Source organism: Castor canadensis, chromosome 1, assembly GCF_047511655.1.
Source record: "Castor canadensis chromosome 1, mCasCan1.hap1v2, whole genome shotgun sequence".
NCBI classification, from domain to species: Eukaryota; Metazoa; Chordata; class Mammalia; order Rodentia; family Castoridae; genus Castor; species Castor canadensis.
The window spans coordinates 7,727,573-7,744,878 of record NC_133386.1 but is presented as its reverse complement, the minus strand read 5'-3'; the positions used below and the strand labels follow the sequence as shown (position 1 = coordinate 7,744,878).

The window sequence follows — 17,306 nt, the reverse complement described above, 5'->3', positions numbered from 1 at the left end:
TGGGCGCTCCCTCCAGCCTGTTTTTAATATGTTGCACAAGGATGACAAACCTGAACATTTGGACCTCTTTTCCTTAGGACATATTCCACAGCTGCCTAGAGAGCTTGCTGTTTTATGTCAGTAGTGATTTGGTGATGGCTTGTGGAAGGCTGAATGAAGCTATCTTTAAAACTTCAAGTTTCTGTCTCGGTTTACAAAACACATTTGCATGTATCTTCACAAATATTTAGGTACTCCGATGGAGATCTCACCCTGGTCTATTTTGGAGGTGACGAATGCAGCTCTGGCTTTCAGCGGATGAGCATCATAAACTTTGAGTGCAATAAGACTGCAGGTGAGCACTGGGTCTCAACCCCTGCTCTTTCCGTGGGTCAGAGGGGTGTGTGTGTGTCTTTGTCTTTGAATGGAGCAGTCCGATACCCTCCTTTGGACCTGGCCACCTCTAGTCCCCAGACTGGGTTTTTCTATTGGAGTAATATCCCCTTTCTCTGCTCCCCGACACATACATCCTGTTTCCGTTTTCTTCTGCTGTGTGTGTTTGTCTTGGGAACAGGCCCAGCACTGGTTTGCTAGGAAGAGTTCTGCCTTGAATTCTGGGTTTACTTACCAGCGTCAAGTCGGTATGTCTTCCTTCATGCTATGAGTTTTAAGATAACCCTTCACAAGAGGGATGGCCCTGTGGTGCAGTGTGGATTTGGAAGGCCTGGCTTTCTCTGCCTGACTAGGATGTTTCTGAGCCACCAAGGCACTGGCTCGCTGCTCTCTGTGTCTTAAAGATTTCAGATACATGTGGCAGCTCTAGACAGGTGGTTGGTTTTCTGTCATCATTAGAGATCAGCCACATCTATGGACCCTAGGCTTGTGCCCCTATTACCACAAGGCTGACCTTGTTCTGCACTGAGCTCTTCTTTTGGAACTGGGATGGTTTCCAGGCTTATCTGTGCAGCTGGCCACCTCTGAGGGTCTTTCTGGCTCCTGCCTTCTGTTTGTTTTGAATGTTTCTATGGCAGGGCTTAGTGGTTTGGTTACAGGCCAATCCTACATGATTCATTATAGGATCTGGGAGAGGTGGGTGTGAGCTCTTGCAAACTTGCTAGTGAGCAAGCACAAAACAGGCAAGGGTGGCTCAGCTGGAGATGCACTCTGGTCACAACACTTGGAGTGGTCAGTAGTTGGCCTGGTCTTTCACTGTAGCCCATTGTCTCTTTCTTATCACTCTTAAGGCAAACATATTTTTTAGTACCTATTTGCTAAGGCCCTGCTAGTCCTGAGAGTGTGTGGTGGCAGATGGCCCTCCAGGCATTCACAATTTGTAAACAGAGAGAGGTAAGGGGTGTAGTGGCTGAAGTGCAGGGGAAACTCCTAGAAAGAAGCTACTGCCCAGTGTTGTCACTGGCCCTATAGCAGAAAGGAGGCCCCAAGTCAGGTTGAGCTGGTCAGGTGGCCCAGAGGAGCAGGGGCTTCTCCAGCTTCAGGCTGACGGCAACAAGGCACATGTCTTGTGTCCCAGCATGCCCTTCAAAGGCATGGACTTGGGTAGCTGTTAGCAGGTCTGTGGCTTTGTGCTCATACATGGCTGAATGTGAGCCTAGACAGGCGAGTGGAGCAGTATTTTGAGAAGCTTGTGCTTAAGAGATCTGGCTCCATCTGGATGCAGATGAAGCATCCTGTGTGAGAGAAGTCTTCAGTGGCTGTTGGTACACCTCTAGCTGGCTGGAGCACTCTGCTCCTCCTCCAGTTCTTCACCATTCTCCCTCACTCTCACTCCTAGTGAGGAGCCTGCTGTAAATTCTGAATTCTATGTTCCCAGTGGGCTATACAGCCTACTTTGACTTCCGTGGCCCTAGCTGTCAGGCCCTGGGCAAGGTCCCAGCTCTTTTGGACTCCCCTGCCACATTGTCTGGTGGCTTCAGTGGTCCGAGTTGGCTTCCCTACTGCCCATTTCTTGTGACCTGTCTGTTCAGGGATTTTATGATGACTGGGTTGAGATTTTTTTGGACAGTACTAGGGTTTGAACTCAAGGCCTCATGCTAGGTAGGCACTATTACCACTTATGCCACTCCACCAGTTCTTTTTTGTAATGAGTTTTTTTGAGATAGGGTCTTGGGAATTATTTGCCTGGGGATGGCTTCGAACTGTGATCCTCCTGGCATCTGCCTCTTGAGTAACTAGGATTACAGGTGGGCTGTGCGGGTCTCATTTGGAGAAAGTGGAGTGACGACCTAGAAACAGCAGATGGACAAGGAAGATGTGAAGAGATAGTTGTGGACTCACAGTGAGGGCGAGAAAGCTTAAGTCGATGGGTTAAGGTTTGAAACATGCGAGAGGCTATTTCTTTTCTGTTTTTCATTTCTATTATAGAGGTTTTCAGACATACAAATATGAAGAACATTACAATGAAAATTTATATGGCTGCCTCTAAGAACCATTAAAAGTTTTGCCAAATTTGCTTCCTGTAAGCCATATGTCATCAACGTACCATATCACCCAACCCTGATGCCGAGAAAGGACATTGCTTCCTGTGGCCCATTCCCATTACCACACCTGAAAGAATGAGCAGTGGTACCCTGATCCCAAAAAATGAGTGTTTTGCTAGGCTGTTTTTGCAACCAGGAGCCTGCAGAGAGATGTTGGGGGAATTTGAACTCCTCTCAGACCGGGTTGGTTATAAAATGTTCCTCATTCCTCCTGCTGTGCAATTCAGTACTCCAGTTTCTGAGCATACTATACACTGTAAAGTTCTGTCATTATTTCATTCAAATTTAAACTTGGAGTTTCAGATAAAATCACTTAAAAATCTCTTGGTGAAGTTTGTGTTTATTGGGTAGTCTGTATTCTTTTTCATTTTTTAAAATATTTTTATTAGTAAATGATAGTTATACAGGAGGTTTCATTGTGACATTTCTGTTTATACACGTTATACCCCAGTTTGGTTCATCCCTTCCATTATTCTCCCTCCTAACCCACTCCCCTTCTTAAAATGACTTTGACAGGTTTCAGTGTTCCATATTCATGCATGCATAGAAAGTACCTCAACCATATCACCCTCCTCTTCCCTCTTTGTTACCCTCCCCCTCCCACCAATGCCCTCCCTGTAACATGACCTGTTTATATTCCTGTTCCTTGTTGTTTGTTGTTTGGTGGGGATTTTGCCTTGGTATTTCACTTGTAAATATATTGTGCTTAAATCAGTCTTACCTCTCCATTGTCTTCATCCCTCTTTTCTCCCTCCCCTGTGTTGTTCAGCGGTTTCAGTGTGTTTCTTTGTGCCATGTTCCTACACAGCTGTGTCTCATTACTATGTAGTGGGATGTAGTTTGGATGTAAGTGGGTGCTAATTGGCTGTGTAATACAAGACAATGTGCTTTATAGTTAAAGTTGGATTTGGATCTCCAGGAATTATTTATGTATGTATTTCAAGTCTGAAAGGGTGCATATGTTTTATTATTTTGATCATGATACGTACATACATATGTGTGTGTGTGTGTGTGTGTGTGTGTACGAGTTATTTTTTCAAATAACTCATTTACTTTGCTGTAAAGTGGTGCCTTATTATTGGTGATCCTGTTAAATAAGGACTTAGGATGATTTTTTAAGAAGAGTAAAATATATTAGGATAGACTAATAAAACAACTACTCACAAATTTAGGTGGCTCTGTCAGTGAGAGGTTTGTGTCCTTTAGTGTCCTTTAGCTTAGCGCAGGTAGCTGAGGACAGGGCTGGGGGCTCTGCTTCATATGTCATTTGAGGACCTAGCTCTGTCTTGTGTTGCTGTCGGCTCAGTCTGTGCAGAATGGGAATAGCATTTTTTTTTTTAATGGGCTATAATTGAGTCATTTGGCTAAGCCTTACAGGCAGGGGAGCCTGGGAAATGGAGTTTCATTCCATCCCTCGAGGGAAATACAACGGTTTGGGAAAAGGAGTGTTGTCTTTGCAAAGGAATGGAGGAGGGAGTGCTGCCCCTGTTCCTGCCCCTTCAGCTGGTTGTGGACATCAGATCCTGTGGGTCCATGTAAAATGGTGTGCTGGGAGATAAACTAGAGCCTTGGGACCCAGGCTGGCACCGCTGAGTCCTAGTCCATGTGTGAAGGAGACATGGTGAAGAACTCTTGCTGATCCTATTGACAGATGGGTGGGATCCACAGGCCCCAGGAAGGCTCAGGGTAGAGCCATGATGCTTAAAAACAAACACATGGTAGAGGGAGTGGTGGCATAATTTTCTATTCAGGTCCTTCGTGGGATTAAATAAGAGATGACAAGCAACAATTCAGATAAATGCTGCCTGCAGATTGCTACTTTCAGGTGCAAAACCAGCTAAATCGGAGGACAAGTTCTAGAACTATTCCTGATTTCACTGTGTTGTTTGCAGCCTTATCTGGTAAAAAAACCACAATGAGCGCATAGGTTACAGAAACAAGGTTTTGTGAGATAGCTAGCTTAAGCTGTGAATCCAGTATCAGATTCAAAGCAAGTGAGTGACACAGCTACTGCACCTGTCACACCTGGGCACAAGGGTCCCAGCTATGGGAAGCAGGCTGTGGGTTGTGGACCTTGCCCAGGAAAGGAAAATAGGAGTCAGTCTTTCTTAAAAAGAATGATTTTACAGTACTTAATTAATACAGAGCTAAACCAACTGACCAAATAAAACACAAGGAGAAAAAAACCAAAAATTAAAAAAAGAGGAAAATAGAGAAACAGTAGAATGGGGAGCTCCTGTCTTGTGGTTATGAGCTCAGGACCAGGGCTACACCATCTGTGTTTGATTCTTGCCCCCTCCTTTCTAGCCATGATTCCATAGGTGAGTTATCTAGCTTCCCTAAGTCTATGTACTGGGGCTAAAATTGTCCCCATGACATAGGCTTTGAGGACAGGTACACTGGTGCATAAGTTCTGTGCAGTGTCTGTCGGTACAGCCAAGATGCTTCACTTAGCACCTGGCTCAGCTTGTGCTTGGAACAGTTTTGCTGTGCATGCTGGTGTTTCACTCAGAAAGGTGATAGAATTCAACATTTCATTGAAATTATGTTGGAAACACCATTTGCCCTTGGTGCAAAACCTCACTTCCCCTTTCCTTAGAACATGAAACAGCTCAGGACACCAACTTTCAAGGAGGTAGGCAGACGTGTGGGAGGTTCAGGCAAGGATTATGAAACCACCAAGGGTGGAAAAATAAGGAACCCCGTGCCAGTGGCCCACTAGCTGGGAAAGGCGAAGGGATAGGGTTTCCAGCAGGGGAGGAGCAGCGGAGTTTGCTGAATCCTGACTGTAAAGCCTGGCTATGTGGAAGTGGCCTATGAAGAACCGTGCCTCCCTGTTCTTGCCAGGGGCTCTGTGGGGTGAGGAGGAGGTGGTGGCTGTTGATTCAAGTGGGATCTGTGGGGTGAGGAGGAGGTGGTGGCTGTTGATTCAAGGGGCTGTTGCAAACACATATCAGGTCACAGGACACCAGTGCTCTGGAGGTGCCTCTGATTCAAGGGGTTGGCATTGAATCTCGAGTGCTGCAGTTGGAGATGCTGCAGGGGTTCTCTGTGCTTTCTCCTCCGACACTGGGACAAGTCCCAGGAAACTTGAATTGACACGATTACATCATTAGTTTGTGACACTCTGGGATCTGGCGCTCTGCTCTCTGTCCTATTTCTGGAGTCCCATGCAGGCTGACCACAGCCTGGAGTGGCAGAGGCCTGCTCTGTTGCCCACATGTGCTCCCCCCGCCCTGTTTTTTAATTTTTTTTTTTCCTTTTTCTTTTTTGGCAGTACTGGGGTTTGAACTTAGGGCCTCACGCTTGCTAGGCAGGTGCTTTATCACTTGAGCCACTCCGCCATCCCTACATGCCCCTTTTTCTGTTTTTATTTTTTTACTAAAAGTAATAGTAAAATTTATTAGGAAAGGAGTTTAGCACGACAGGATAAAAATGGGGGAGAAATGGGAAAAACAAGAAGCATTTCCTCTTCTCCGTGTAGGAAATGGGATAGAGATCACCACGTGCTCCTCTTTAGCTCTCTCTTCGTTTCATTGATGTGTCCTAAACAACATCCCGTGATGCCTGAGTGGTCAGGCTTTACTGAGAGGAAAGGGATGCAGACTGTTAGCTAGGGTCATGTGTGAGTGTGTGGAGCTTAATGGAAGTCACTCTCGTCCCTGACCCTGGGACTCTAAAAACTGGATTTCGTGTTTAACTGGGCAGGTGCTTGGTCCTGGTTTCTGTTTCTTCCCTCGCTCCTCTGACCATCCTTGGTTTGGGGAATGTAATGTTTTCCTCTCATGTCATGCAGGTAATGATGGGAGAGGAGTTCCTGTGTTCACGGGGGAGGTCGATTGCACCTACTTCTTCACGTGGGACACAAAGTTCGCGTGTGTCAAAGAGAAGGAAGACCTCCTCTGTGGTGCCAGTGAAGGGAAGAGGCGTTACGACCTGTCTGTGCTGGTTCGCCACTCAGGTATACACCCCTTGCTTGTGGACCTCAGCTCTTGTGTCCAGTTGCCCCTTAGTAATTTATTTAAATTATTATTATTTTATTATAGTGCTAGGGCTTGAACCCAGGGCTTGCACATTCTAGGCAAGTGCTCTACCATGTGAGCCTTCCCTCAGACCTTTGAGTAGTTTTGAGAATACTAGAATTGGTTTTTAGTTGCCAAGTAATGGTTTTGTGGCCCTGTTTTCCCTCCTCCTTAATAGTACAAATTATAAGAAACATTGAATCGGGAGGAAAAATACCTGGATGTGAGAACCACTGTGTCATTTTCTGGTTGAGTTACCTTGGCTCATCTTATAAGAAGTCAGTGAGAACTGCCTGGGCCTCCTGTGTGTCATGTATTATGCTTTGTGTTTAGAATCTGTATTTTAGAGACTCAGTTCTTCCAGCAGCCTACTGGTGGGCAGTATTTGCATTTAGCATAGGGACCGTGGAGACTGGTAAGCTGATATCAATTCTTGTCCTTCAATCCCTTGTTCTTGCTCATGTGTCTTGCTGCCCTTTCCTGCCTCTGAAATGGCATCAGCATGACCCTCGTTCTTCTGGAAGAATTGTAGCAGGCTGATGTGCAATGCCGCATCAATGTGAGGCCAGGCTCGGTGCAGATGAGCCTGCAAGGCTGGCTGAGCAGTCGTTACGTGGCAGGTACTAGAAAGGCACTGGGTGGCCATACCAGGGTGGCCCTGAATTAGGTATTTAGGGGCAGTTGTGTCTGTAAAGTGGAGATCCTTCCTAAGACAGACAGAATGGCGTGCATAAAGCCATATATTATGAGCTGTGGCAGGCCTGCTGCATGTCTTCTGAGGTCCATGTGGTTTGAAAAGTACAATGTTAGAGGAACTCCTCTGGTGTGGTGGGTTTGAGCGTCTGCACATGCAGACATTCTTGTGTTCGTGCTCTGTGTTAGCAAACAGCTTTGGCAGCAAGTGATCCCTGGGCTTCAGTAGTGTGACAGCCCTGAAGCTGAGATTAGGGTCCCATGCATGCTCACTAAGAAAAGATTGGCTCTCTGCAAAGTGGAAAGAGCTCCAGTCTCAAGAGTACAGCTTTGGTTGAGGACCCAGGTTGCCCCATCCCACATGTTGGCTCCAGCAAGTTTTTCAGGCCTGTTTCTTTCAGGAAACTGAACGTGGTGGTAGGTCTCTATAGTCAGCATTTTAAAAAAATTAATATATTAATCTATTTAGGTGTTGGAGATCAAACCTAGGGCCTCCTGCATGCAAAGCACGTGTGTGCTCTACTGTTGAGCTACACCCCCAACCCAATATTTTCTGTTTTAAATGTACAAGATACAACCTGGAGTCTGTGAGGACTCAGAGATACATTTGTCCATACAGCAGATTTCCCAACGTGGCTCTGGTTCTTAAGAAATCGGAAGTGTTTGTGTAGCATTTGTACCTAGATAACCCAAAAAATACTGTCCACATGCAATTGCCTGTTGCTTAAAAAAGTCTCATCTGGGAACTTAGCCCGCTGCGGCCAAATGTTCAGTGCTTAGGGGAGGCCTATGGTACCCATACTGTCTTGAGTAGTTTCTTTAGGCTGTCGACCTGGGAACAGCTATGTATTTCTCCAGAACACTGGGCCATCACTGATGAGCTGTGGGCTTTTGCTTTCTAAACCCTGCTCTCCACCCTGCAAAAGCACTTCAGATAAAGTTGTGTGCTTTTATATTTTTATTTCTTTCTTCACACACAGTTCCACATCTGTCCTCCAGCGCCTACTCGTGGGATGGTGTTTATGCTTCTCACAACCTCTCTTTCCTTTGCCTACATATTCTTAATGGCCAGGCCAGGCCCTTCCTCCTCCTCCAGCTGATACTGATCCGTGTCTTCACTCTGATGGCCCAGCCTTTGGGCTCTGTGGCCATACTCGTCCTGCTCACCTTCCGTGGCATCAAGCCTCCAGTCAGCATGTATGTAAGAGGATGTAGATTTCTTAGCAGCATAGGCCTTCATGAGGTCTGCAGATTGGTGTGTTACCAATGGTATGCCATTCCGCCTGGCCTAACAGATCACTTGGCTTTCTGATTTGGTTCTCAGCCTCTGGTTTTGTACTGTGGATCTTGGAGGAACTTTGCTGTTTACTTCTTGGTCCCCTGGTAAGCCTGTTCTTCTGAAGATGTTCAGTGTGTGACTGGGTCCTATTATGCTCAGCTGAGACTCCCTGTAACTCTTGTGTCTAGCTTTCCCAGGTGCCACAACCCTGAGTGCCAGAAATTTCCTGACCAAGTATGCTTGACCTTTGGTTAGTCATCATTTATGGTGTGACCCACAGGGAAAGGATTCATTGCTTTTGGCTAAAGAACCTTATTTTCTGGTTACAGAATCAGAGCAGAATTGGGAAGCTGTGGATGGCAGCCAGACAGAAACAGAAAAGAAGTATTTCTTCATTAATGTCTGCCACCGAGTGCTGCCGGAGGGCAGGGCCAGAAACTGTCCTGAAGAAGCTGCTGTGTGTGCAGTCGGTGAGTTGTCCCCAGAGGGAAGGTGCATATGCCTCTTTTCCTGAAGTAGAAGTGGATGGAGCCCAGATTCTTCCTGTGGAGTGAACCCTCCTATGGGCCATCTCAGGTTCCTTGTTTCTGGGTTCAAGCATAAAAGATGGTAAAGAATGGTTTTGGGTTGGGGCTCTGAACTCTGGGCCTCACACTTGCTAAGCAGGTGCTCTACTACTTGAGTCACTTGGGCAGTCATAAAAACAATTTTTAATGACTCCAGCGACATTGCAGCTGGGTACACAGTGCAATCTCTAGATTTGCCAAAGCCTTCTGTTGTTGTCTGAAGCCATAACTAGAAACACACTGGGGGACTTGACTGTCTTTTCATTTTGTAGCCTGAAGAATAACATTGCTAGTGCTTTTGTAAAGTTGACTTTTTTTTCTTTTTTGGTGGTACTGGAGTTTGAGCTTAGGGCCTTGAACTTGCTAGGCAGGTGCTCTCCCACTTGAGCCATGCCTCAAGCCCTTTTCTGCTTTATTTTTCAGATAGGTTTTTGTGTTTTTTTGCCAGGGGCTGGTCTTGGATCACAGTCCCCCGACCTGTGTCCTCCCATATGGCTGGGACTACAGGCGTGTGACTATGCCTGGCTTATTGATTGAGATGGGGGAGGGGTGGGTCTCATTAACTTTTTGCCCAGGCTGGCCTCAAACCATGATCCTCTCAATCTTTGCCTCCTGAGAAGCTGGGATTACAGGTGTGAGTCACTGTACCTCGTCCCTAATTTGTTCAGACGTTATGGTTTAGGGGACATGGCACCTGCTGGAGCCTTTGGATAAATGCATGTGGCCTCTGGTTTTTCTCGTTCTCATTGTTTTGGTGCTGTAGCTATTACATAGGTATCTCAATATGATAGAGAGGTTCAGTTGTTTCTCATTTGTGATGTACCCTGAAAATGCCAGACAGTGAGAGTAATGAGAACATGTTGCAAACATTTGAGAAGGCATCATGAGGCTTGGTTGGAGGTAAGGAATTACCCTGGTATTTAGAACTAGAGCTGTGTCGTTAAAAGCAGGTGTAGTTTTGTCCATGTCTTATGAAGGATTGGGGGGTGGGGTGGAGCTTTAATACTTTATAGCAAAAAGTAACTGAGCCAAGAATTCAGTGTCTACCTGCTTGGGTTGCTTGGTGGGTTTAGTGAGCTCCCACATGAGCAGGGACAAAGCCCAGCCCTTGACTATAAACCAAGGCTCCAGAAATGTGGATAGTGTTACTTACAGATGGAGACGACCCTTATGCTGCCACTCTGTCCTCGTGCCCCTGGATGACATAGTGTATCATTTATGACACTTTCCTGCTAGGCCTGGGGTCCTTAATGTCACTGTTACGCTCAGATTTACCACTCAAGAGCGACCATTTCCATCCCAGCCAGCTTGAGTGGGCAGGGAAGGGGCCAGGGTACACCTTCTGATCTTTGCTACCTCTCTGTCCGCACATGATAACTTTTCACTGTGCCTTTTGTTCCCCTTTATTCCTCTTTCCAGATAAGACTGGAAGTAAAAACCTGGGAAAGTTTGTCTCTTCTCCCTCAAGAGAGAAAGGAAACATTCAGCTCTCTTACTCAGATGGTGATGATTGTCCTGGGGGCAAGAAAATAACAACTAACGTCACACTTGTGTGCAAGCCAGGTAACACTAAGAAGAGAATGGTTTAGTGCCTTTTGCCTGAGGTGTGCTGGCATGTCTCCTTTTTCTGCTCCTCTTCATCTCTGCAGAGGGATCAGATAGAGAAGGGGTAGTGCCCGGCACTTCAGGCTCCCTGGTTTCTGGCAAAGGGAGACCGGTTAGTTGGATTTTAGCCCAGAAATGGAGAAACCATATGGTATGAACAGGGAGTTGTGTTGTTATTTTCCAAATGAGTCATTAGTCCCTGCACAGTGACTTGTTCTTTAGGACTGATACAGGATCAGCAATGTGGGGTGCTGAATTTCCTCCAAAGGATGGGTAAATGATAAATGGTCTCAAAATGTTGTCTATAGTTTTACCATTTAAGTAGTGTTCATTTTCACTCACCTTTATTTGTAAGTGTACACTTTGTTTTTTTCTGAGTAAAGATCTGTATTCACATATTTTAATGTTCTTCAAACTGTCAGTTTTGTGAATGCTGTGTGGTGTGGTTCTATTGATAAAGTTTAGGGATTTCCTTGTTGACATGGCAGGGTCCTACTGTTTTTAAGCATCAGCCCTATTGTTGGGTAGCATGTTCCAGCATGGGAATTGTGTAGTGCATATCCTGTCTCCACCTCTCACTGAAATATTTCCTTTGTATAAATTCCCAGCTGCCATATAGGAGGTAGGAGGTCAAAGGTGATGATTTTTTTCTTTCTAGCTTTTTTTAATTTAGGACTTTTTTTCTTGTTATATTGTGGTAAAATATACATGGTATAAATTTTACCATTTTAATAATTTTTAAAAGTTGTATGTATAACAATTTTTTTTTTTTTTGGTACTTGGGTTTGAACTCAGGGCTTAGTGCTTACTAGACATGTGCTCTACCTCTTGAGTCACATCTGCAGCCCTGCATAGCATACTATCATGGTAATCCTTTTCAGTGGGGGTATTAAGTACATCCACGTGGTTTTGCAAACACTACCACCATCCACCTCTAGAGCGTTTTCATCTTCCCAATCTCAGTATCCCTTAAACTCTCTCTGTTCCCCTAGCCTCTTGCAGCCATCATTCTGTTTTCTCTCTGCAAACTTTACTATTCTAGTGACCTCTTCAAACTTGAATCATACGGTATTTATAGGGCCATTTTCTGCCCCTGAAGGTGTTGTACCTCATTTCTTGCCATTCCTTCCAAGGCTATTAACAGAGCAAGAATAAGGAAAGATTTAATGATTGATTTTTTCCTTCCCTCTGACAGGTGATCTAGAAAGTGCTCCAGTGTTGAGAACTTCTGGGGATAATGGATGCTTCTATGAGTTCGAGTGGCACACAGCAGCTGCCTGTGTGCTGTCGAAGACGGAAGGAGAGAACTGTACAGTCTTCGATTCCCAGGCAGGTGTGTGTCTATGCAGTGCCCCTGTTGTCTAATGTGACTTGGAGCTAGCATAAGGCCTTTCTAAACCCTTTCTGTGAGTGCTTCAGAGGCAACCTGCTTTAGAATTCTGTTAATGTGGTTTGACCAGAATTCCAAACACCTGGCGTTTGGGGTTGGGCTATTGAAGATACCATCTTCAGTTTATGGGTGGGTTGGGTTTGCTTGAGCAGAAGGGAGTCACTCATGTTTGAAAGGCATTTGCATGAGTCCTAGCCCAGAAACCTGGGGAGACGGTATAAGAAGGCCATTGGACTGAGTTGTCCTGCCTGAACATACCAGTATTTTATGAGACTAGCAGTTATGAATAAAGGGAAGGTGGTGTGAACTCCATCTTCACGGGAAATGTTTGTCATTACAGAATTGGCAGCCTGAGGGGAAAAGTGTCTTTTCTGACTTTTCTCTTCCTGTTGCAAGAATTGCTTCTAAAACTGGGGTGAGGTCACCTTGTTGACTGTTTTCTGACTGGTCTTACATCCTTCTGTTGTTTTTATTTTTAGGGTTCTCATTTGATTTGTCACCTCTCACAAAGAAAAATGGTGCCTATAAGGTTGGGACAGAGAAGTATGACTTCTATATAAATGTTTGTGGCGCAGTGTCCATGGACTTCTGTCAGACAGACTCTGGGGCCTGCCAGGTAGCCAAAAGGCAAGTGACTTCTCATTGCGGGTCTGTTCTTTGGCATTTTGTTCTAACAAATATTTTTGCTCTTGTTGTTTTGATGGTACTGGGGTTTGAACTCCAGGCTTTACACTTGCTAGGCAATGTGCTAACAAATATTTTATTTGGGAATAGGTATGGTCTCTGCTAACATCATTGCTTTATATGATAAGCCTTTAACCACTGAGAATACTTGGCCAAAAAACTACAGGATGCCAGGAGTTTAACTTAAAGGAATAAGTGATGTGGTAGGGAAGAGGGGTGGGCTTATACAGTGCCCTCTTTTGTGTATTTTGCACTTCTCAGTTTGTGGATGTTTATGTATGTATTTCTCCATTCTGTGCAGTATTAGTTCAAATGAAGTGAATTGAGCTTTTAAGTCAGTAGCGCTGAGAGTAGATTTGGGTCCAGGTGGTAAGCCCTCCTTCACATGCAGTTAGAGATCATATGGGATTCTTGTGGGCTGCAGCCCTGTGTGTACCCTCCCCCGTCCCCTCCACCCTCCACTCTGCTTATTGGCTTTTCTGTCCATGTGCAGCCTTGGAGAGCTTGGAATTGGGAATTTTGTGTATTTATTTCAGTGATAAGAAGTCTTGGAACCTGGGACTAAGTAATGCTAAGCTTTCATACTATGATGGAATGATCCAGTTGAGCTACAAGGATGGAACACCCTATAACAATGAAAAGCACACACCAAGAGCAACACTGATCACTTTCCTTTGTGACCGAGATGCCGGAGTGGGTTTCCCCGAATATCAGGTAGGACTTGTCCACTGAGGTTTTTCCGTGGGTATTCTTGAGACTGTTTTAGATTTGTCAGGGTGTATAGGCAGTATTTATTCATTTGTTAAAGCACCATACACCTCAATGATAGTCCACAGCCCTGTTGATTTTGGATACAAAATATGCAAAAGCATCAAAAATTATCCTTTATTTCCACTTAACCAAGGCCAAATTGCCATCTTAATTTTTTCCCAGGCAATCTTCCTTTCAGTACAATGAAAGAAGATGGACAAAGTAAACTTTCTTTCATGCAGTCTTTATTTAACATGATGTCTTTATTACTATTTTTTTAAATGCTGTCTTTGCCTAATGTTTCCCTTTTTTGCTATCTGTGTTAGTTTTCTGACACTATAGCAAATACGTGAGGCAATAAACTTAGGAAAGGTTTATTTAGGCTCATAGTTTCAGAGACTTCAATCTATGGTTGGTTTGGGCTTATGGTGAGCCCTCCCCGCCCACATCATGACAGAGAACCTGTGCCAGAGCAAAGCCACTATCCTCATGGCCAGGACGCACAGAGAGAGTGAGAAAGAGACCAATGTCCCATCATCCACTTAGGCACATCTCAAATGACTTAAAGACCTCCCACCTGTGTGCTTCACCTCTTAAAGGTTGTGCTAAGCTAGGTCCACAACTTTACCACATAGGCTTTGAAGGACACTCCATATTCAGACTGTAGTACCACCCACCCCTCTTTCCTCCTTGTCATGCGATTAGGAAGAGGACAACTCAACCTACAACTTCCGGTGGTACACCAGTTATGCCTGCCCAGAGGAGCCCCTGGAGTGCGTGGTGACCGACCCCTCCACAATGGAGCAGTATGATCTTTCCAGGTGGGTAGAGTCAGCCAGCCCTGGTTCTTTGTCTGGTGTGATTGCTGGTGAGCACGGACGGAGCTGGTCACGAGGTGGAGTTGGTGCTGAGAATGCAGGGACAGAGCGGGAAGGTTGAAGCAGAAGGAATTGTAGGTCTGATCTTGTTAGCAGTTGTTCTTTGCTATGGCACGCGCTCAGTCTGTAGCTTCATCATTTAAAGCAATGATGCAGTGCAGAGTGGAAGGGCATTTTAAGGAATCCACTGCATACAGAACTCGTGACAGTCAGATGTAATCGCTGTGCATGCAGAGGATGCATGCAGAGGATGGTGAGCCCGCTTTGTGGTTTGAGCCTTCCATTTGATAGGTGTTTATTTCTCTAATTACTTAGAAATAAGTTGCCAGCTGGAACTGTGTAAGCTTTTTAAAAACCTGCCTTCTGCTGTGGAATTTCAGCCTAGTAAAGTCTGAAGGCAGTCGTGGAGGAAACTGGTATGCCATGGACAACTCGAGGGAACACGTCACATGGAGGAAATACTACATAAACGTGTGCCGGCCTCTGAATCCTGTGCCAGGCTGCGATCGATACGCATCGGCTTGCCAGATGAAGTATGAAAATAACCAGGTGAGTGATCATCTTTCCTCATGACAGTGTGGATTAATGGGTAGATAAAGCAGGCCTGGCCATTCAAGCAAAGCCTTGAGAGCAGGGCCTCTCTGTAAACTAATCTACCTTCTGAACAGTGTGTATCACACTTGAATCTTTGTTTGGACTTAAAACTTCAGGAAAGTGCTGTGGTGTTGGCTGCCTTTTATCAAATAAAGGACAGGGGAAGCTACTAATAGCCTGAGTTCAGGTATCTGTGAGTGCATCGGCAGATACTTGTAGAGACATTTTGCTCTGGATAAACTAGCTCCAAGTGTTTATGCCATTCAGGGTGCTGAGCTGCACGTGCCTGTCACCTGCGGGACCGCAGAGACTGCTAGAGCTTTTGTGTGTTTCCTCGAAGTTTCCAAGCATATGTGTGCCAGGAGTGACCTTTTGGCCCATGCTGGTGGCGCACTCTGGTGGTGTGTCTTATCTGTGCATGTGTTCTCTATTGGAGCAGGGCCTCACAGCACAGCCTATCTTCATTATGCAGAGTTCTGCCTTCTCGAGTTTCCCTACACACCAACACTTGTAGCCCCCAAATCAGCATGTAGAGACTTTCTTGATTATTTTTGGGTGTGCATAGTGGCTCAGCATGCACAGCTAGTGGCCTAGTTGTTTTGGCCTCATACTGAGATGACCAGAGGATGGAGAGGTGGGGGCAGGCAGTGCAAGAAGCTCTAGTTCTGGAGCGGTTGGGTGAGGTTTGGGTCCAAGTCTGGCATCTGTTAGCAGAATGGTCTCGACTGAATTGCTTAACACTTCTCAGCCTCCTTTTTCCTTTTGTGAAATGAAATAGTGGAATCTGTCAGCATGAGTCATTTTTAGGGTTTAAGACCATAATGTAGGTCAGTTACGTGTACCTATTACACAGCCCCCCTCAGAGAAGTGGTTTATTTAGAAATTCTTGTTAGTAGCAACTTCATAGGATGTAACTACCAGACTGTAGTCTACATAGTGTGTGTGCAGCAGACCCTTGGTATCCACGGGTGTGTGGTTCCAAGCAGACTGTGCTCTAAGATTACTCAAATTTACCGGCCATATGCATGGCGGGTCTGAGCATTGTAACATGAAACTACACCAAGTAGGCTCCATTACTGTCAGAAAAATTACTGCTGTGTGTATCAGTACTGCTCACCAAATCCTGGATCTTACTCCATGCTCTGTATCTCAAATACTGTGAGTCCTCGATTCCTTTTCCTGTGACTCTAGCGCTGGTCAGCATCCACTGAAGACAGGCGACCTTCAACAGACCTCAAACTTTCACTTAACTTTTGGGGCACTATTTGCTTTATTAGGAGGTATATTTTCACAAAAGTAAGGGCAGGGAAACAGCAGATCGAAGAATTTAAATACAACTAATGATAACATGGGACTGACTGGGCTTCTCTGTGTCATCCAAGCTCTGTAATATGTATGTGGGAATTAAAAATTTTTGTTTTCCAAATTTCTTTTGGATAGTATATATTTGTGACCATGCTTGATCAAAACCATGTAAGAAATCCTCACATAAGGCGAGCTCACTGTATATTACGTTGTTCTCCTAGGAGCAGGGTTCAGTATTCCATAGTTCTTAGACACTACTTCCTGGGACATGACCACCGTGATTCACAGGTGACTTTGTTAGCGATGCAGTCAGCTACTTTCCTGGCACGCCTAACAGACACTGTGTTGCAGGGCTCCTTGGCTGAGGTCGTGTCCATCAGTAACCTGGGAGTTGCAAAGACAGGCCCTGTGGTGGAGGAGAGTGGTAGCCTCCTCTTAGAGTATGTGAATGGCTCGGCCTGCACCAGTAGTGACGGCCGGAAGACCACCTACAGCACCAGGATCCATCTTGTCTGTGGCAGGGGGAACCTGGTAAGGCACTACCTGGGGTGGGTTCGGGAGAACTCCAGTAGAAACACCCTTGGGGGTCAGTATGTGTTGCTTTTGTTTTTAATTGGAGTATAATGTATATGACATAAAATCAGCCATTTTAGCCATTTTTGGGTTATCAAGACCATGAAGCACATACTCAGTGTGGTACACCCACCACAGAATCCGTGTCCAGAACTTTGAAGACTCCCAAACACAGTTGCTTTTTTATCAGGGGTTATAGGTTTATACCTGGGTCATGTGTTTTGAATAATTACCAGGTAGTCGGGTGAAGGCCTGTTTATCGAGTTAGTGCTCGTTAAGGTCAGTCACAGTGAGCCCTGGCTCTCTGATATGGGCCAGCTGTTCTGGGCCTCTGTTCTGCAGTCCAGTCGACTCTGAGTTACTCAGGTTCCTGTACCTCAGAGATGTGCAGGTTTTTCTTGTCACTTGCTAAGATCGCTGATCAGGGGAGAAACTACTAGCTCGCTGAGTGTGGGCACATGCTTGATGTGGGTGGCATGCATCCATGGAT

General features: G+C 45.4%; 1 protein-coding gene across 2 annotated transcripts in view; it reads left to right on the top strand.

Annotated features, from left to right (window-relative positions):
• Positions 1-17,306, top strand: part of Igf2r (insulin like growth factor 2 receptor) — a 104,055-nt gene that overhangs the window by 45,526 nt on the left and 41,223 nt on the right. For both annotated transcript variants that reach the window (XM_074071077.1, XM_074071084.1), the window contains 10 exons: positions 231-334; positions 6,274-6,438; positions 8,801-8,941; positions 10,457-10,600; positions 11,838-11,975; positions 12,512-12,659; positions 13,253-13,430; positions 14,172-14,287; positions 14,725-14,893; positions 16,595-16,774. In XM_074071077.1, the coding sequence (XP_073927178.1) occupies positions 231-334; positions 6,274-6,438; positions 8,801-8,941; positions 10,457-10,600; positions 11,838-11,975; positions 12,512-12,659; positions 13,253-13,430; positions 14,172-14,287; positions 14,725-14,893; positions 16,595-16,774 (1,483 nt within the window). The remainder of the gene's footprint in view (positions 1-230; positions 335-6,273; positions 6,439-8,800; positions 8,942-10,456; positions 10,601-11,837; positions 11,976-12,511; positions 12,660-13,252; positions 13,431-14,171; positions 14,288-14,724; positions 14,894-16,594; positions 16,775-17,306) is intronic.